Here is a 2,354-nt window from a genome sequence, read left to right on the forward strand (position 1 = left end):
AAAAAAAAAAAACCTACAGCAGTGGGTAAGAGCGCGGAAAAGAAAAAGGAAAAGGAAGCACATGTAGAGCATGACAGACAGACAGACAGACAGACAGAGACACAAAGTCCCGTTCACACTGGCAAGGTGCACGGCACAAAATAATGAAACGCCATCATCAGCATTCACGTGCCAAGCACGCAGACTCACACGTTTACATCCATGGGGAATGCGATCAAACAACGTGCCGCACCACCCAAACTAGTCCTCACTGCACCAATACAAGCATCCCAACGAGGCAGAGCAAGGTGAAGCGCGGGCACCACTACTCTTATTGCTTCAGCAGAAACATCAAGATCTTGACAAAGCTGTCAAAGGACACCGGCTCCTCTGCATGCTGCTCCACGTGCCGCTGGAAGAAGTCGCGGTGGTTTTCCAACCAAAACAGCTGGATCGCAGGGCTGCGGTCGTACAGCGCCACCACATCCTCTCGCATGAGTTCGCCGGACTCTGCGCGGCGCGCCAACGCTGCGTAAAGTGCACGGAGGCGAACTGACCTCGAAAGCAGAAGCGACACGTCCTCTGCCTCGATTACGGGCGCCGCACCGGACGTGACGTGGGCTGCGATACCGGAGGAGAGGCGTCGTTGTGAGAACTGCTGCGGCACCGGCAGAGCCCGCCGCGGCGGCATGTCGCCCAGCCCGCCCGGTATGCCCAGCAGCTGCTGCCCCGGTATGATAGACTGCAGGAATCCCGTCTGGGCCACCTGCCCCTCCACCGAAAGCGTCGAAATGCCCGAGAGGCTGCGTCGTTCAACCTGGTGCTGCTGATTCTGTGGAACCGGCTGCGGCGGGGCGAATATGCCCTGTGTCGCCTTTTCAAGGGCGTGCTCGCGCAGAAGGAGGTCTAGTTCTCGCGCGCGGAGGAGCTTCACATTCGTGGCCAACTCTGTCCGCTCCTCTGCGAGCTGCAGTTCAAGATCTTCCGCTTTCTTCTGCCACGCGGCACCCTCCTGTGGTGTAGTGCGGCCCGCTGCACGCGTACCAGCCGCACCCGCATTTCCCGCCCCCTCGCCCGATGATAATTCTCCGGTGTAGTACGACACGTGTGCCTCCGGGTTGGTACCTTCGATACGGAGGGCGCTTGCTNGCGTCAGCGGGCCGCGGTGGACGCCACGTTGCGGCACACTCACTAGTGTCCAGTGTGGACGCACCACGGACGTGGTTCCGCTCACCGGCGCGTCGCTCTTGTTGCCTCCGGGCTCCGTCAGCACCGCTTGGGCTCGCATGTCCGCGGCGGAGTACTGCGTCGCGAAACCGAACACAGCAGAGATGCAGTGACTCGCCTCCGTCAAGTTTGAGGCGGCATGCACGGCGTTGCGGATCAAATCCCGCCCGATGCGTGCACGGATGCTGCTGGGCGCCACACGGCGAGCGTCAATGGGGTTCTCCGGCCCAACTATTTCCAGCAGCCGCTCCACCGCGTTTTGCCGCGATAGCTCCACCGCCAGGCACGTGCCACCGAACGCAAGGTGCTGCACGTGCTCATTAAGAAGATCCTGATATGACAGGGACTCGAGCATCGTGTTTTTTAACACTGCCGCCGTCGCCACGCGGCGGTCGGGCTTGTGTTCTCGGTTCATCTCGCCCCCAACACCCGCACCACCACCTGCAGACGCAACAGCAGGAGTACCGCGGACATCTGCGTCCGTCGTGACGGCATCGGGGACGCCACCAGTGGCGTCTGGCAGCCCCGCGTTGACGCCGTCCTCCGTGTTGCCGTGGCGGCTGGTGAGGCGCAAGATCTCCGCCATGATACTCTGGTGTGACTCCAAATGGTTGCGGTGGCGCTTGATGATAGTCCCGCTGCCCTTGGCACCGCTGTCGCCGCCATGCTGACCCAGGCCTGCCATGTTGGTGCCAGAGCCTCCCCCATCCCCCGCCTCTCGACGCTTGGCGGAATGTGATTGCTGATCACCCGGCACACCGGTCCTGCCCTGGGAGAAGAGCTTCTCCACCCCGTGGTCTGCGTGCATGCAATGCCTCACACTTTGAAACGTGCTCGCGATCTCTTCCGCCAGAGTGGGCGTGATGATGAAACATTTCGCGAGCACCTGAAAACCCGCGTCTGATACGGTCTGGAGGATGTAGCGGTGGTACTGTTCGGCGTCCGGCTTGCACAAGAGGAACGTGTGCTCCACCACGTGAGCGGTGTCCTGCTTTGGCGTTGCGATGTACATATCAACTCCTCCGCCTTCTTCCTCGCCACTTGCTCCCTCACGTATGCCCCCCCTTGCGCGCGGGTGAAGTGAAATGCGGTGGCAACCAGAGAGGAGGTGGTTTGGTGGTGGAGACACACACACACACACACACACA

The 2,354-nt window shown here is 60.9% G+C and overlaps 1 protein-coding gene across 1 annotated transcript; it reads right to left on the bottom strand.

Annotated features, from left to right (window-relative positions):
* Positions 1-310: 310 nt before the first annotated feature.
* Positions 311-2,218, bottom strand: DQ04_17001000 (putative nucleoside diphosphate kinase; the record flags this gene model as incomplete). Its single annotated transcript, XM_009317535.1, has 1 exon — positions 311-2,218. The coding sequence occupies one exon, from the start codon at positions 2,216-2,218 to the stop codon at positions 311-313; it is 1,908 nt and encodes a 635-aa protein (XP_009315810.1).
* Between the last annotated feature and the right edge of the window lie 136 nt (positions 2,219-2,354).

The sequence above is a fragment of the Trypanosoma grayi genome (assembly GCF_000691245.1).
Source record: "Trypanosoma grayi strain ANR4 Tgr_1700_V1, whole genome shotgun sequence".
In the NCBI taxonomy this organism is placed as follows: domain Eukaryota; phylum Euglenozoa; class Kinetoplastea; order Trypanosomatida; family Trypanosomatidae; genus Trypanosoma; species Trypanosoma grayi.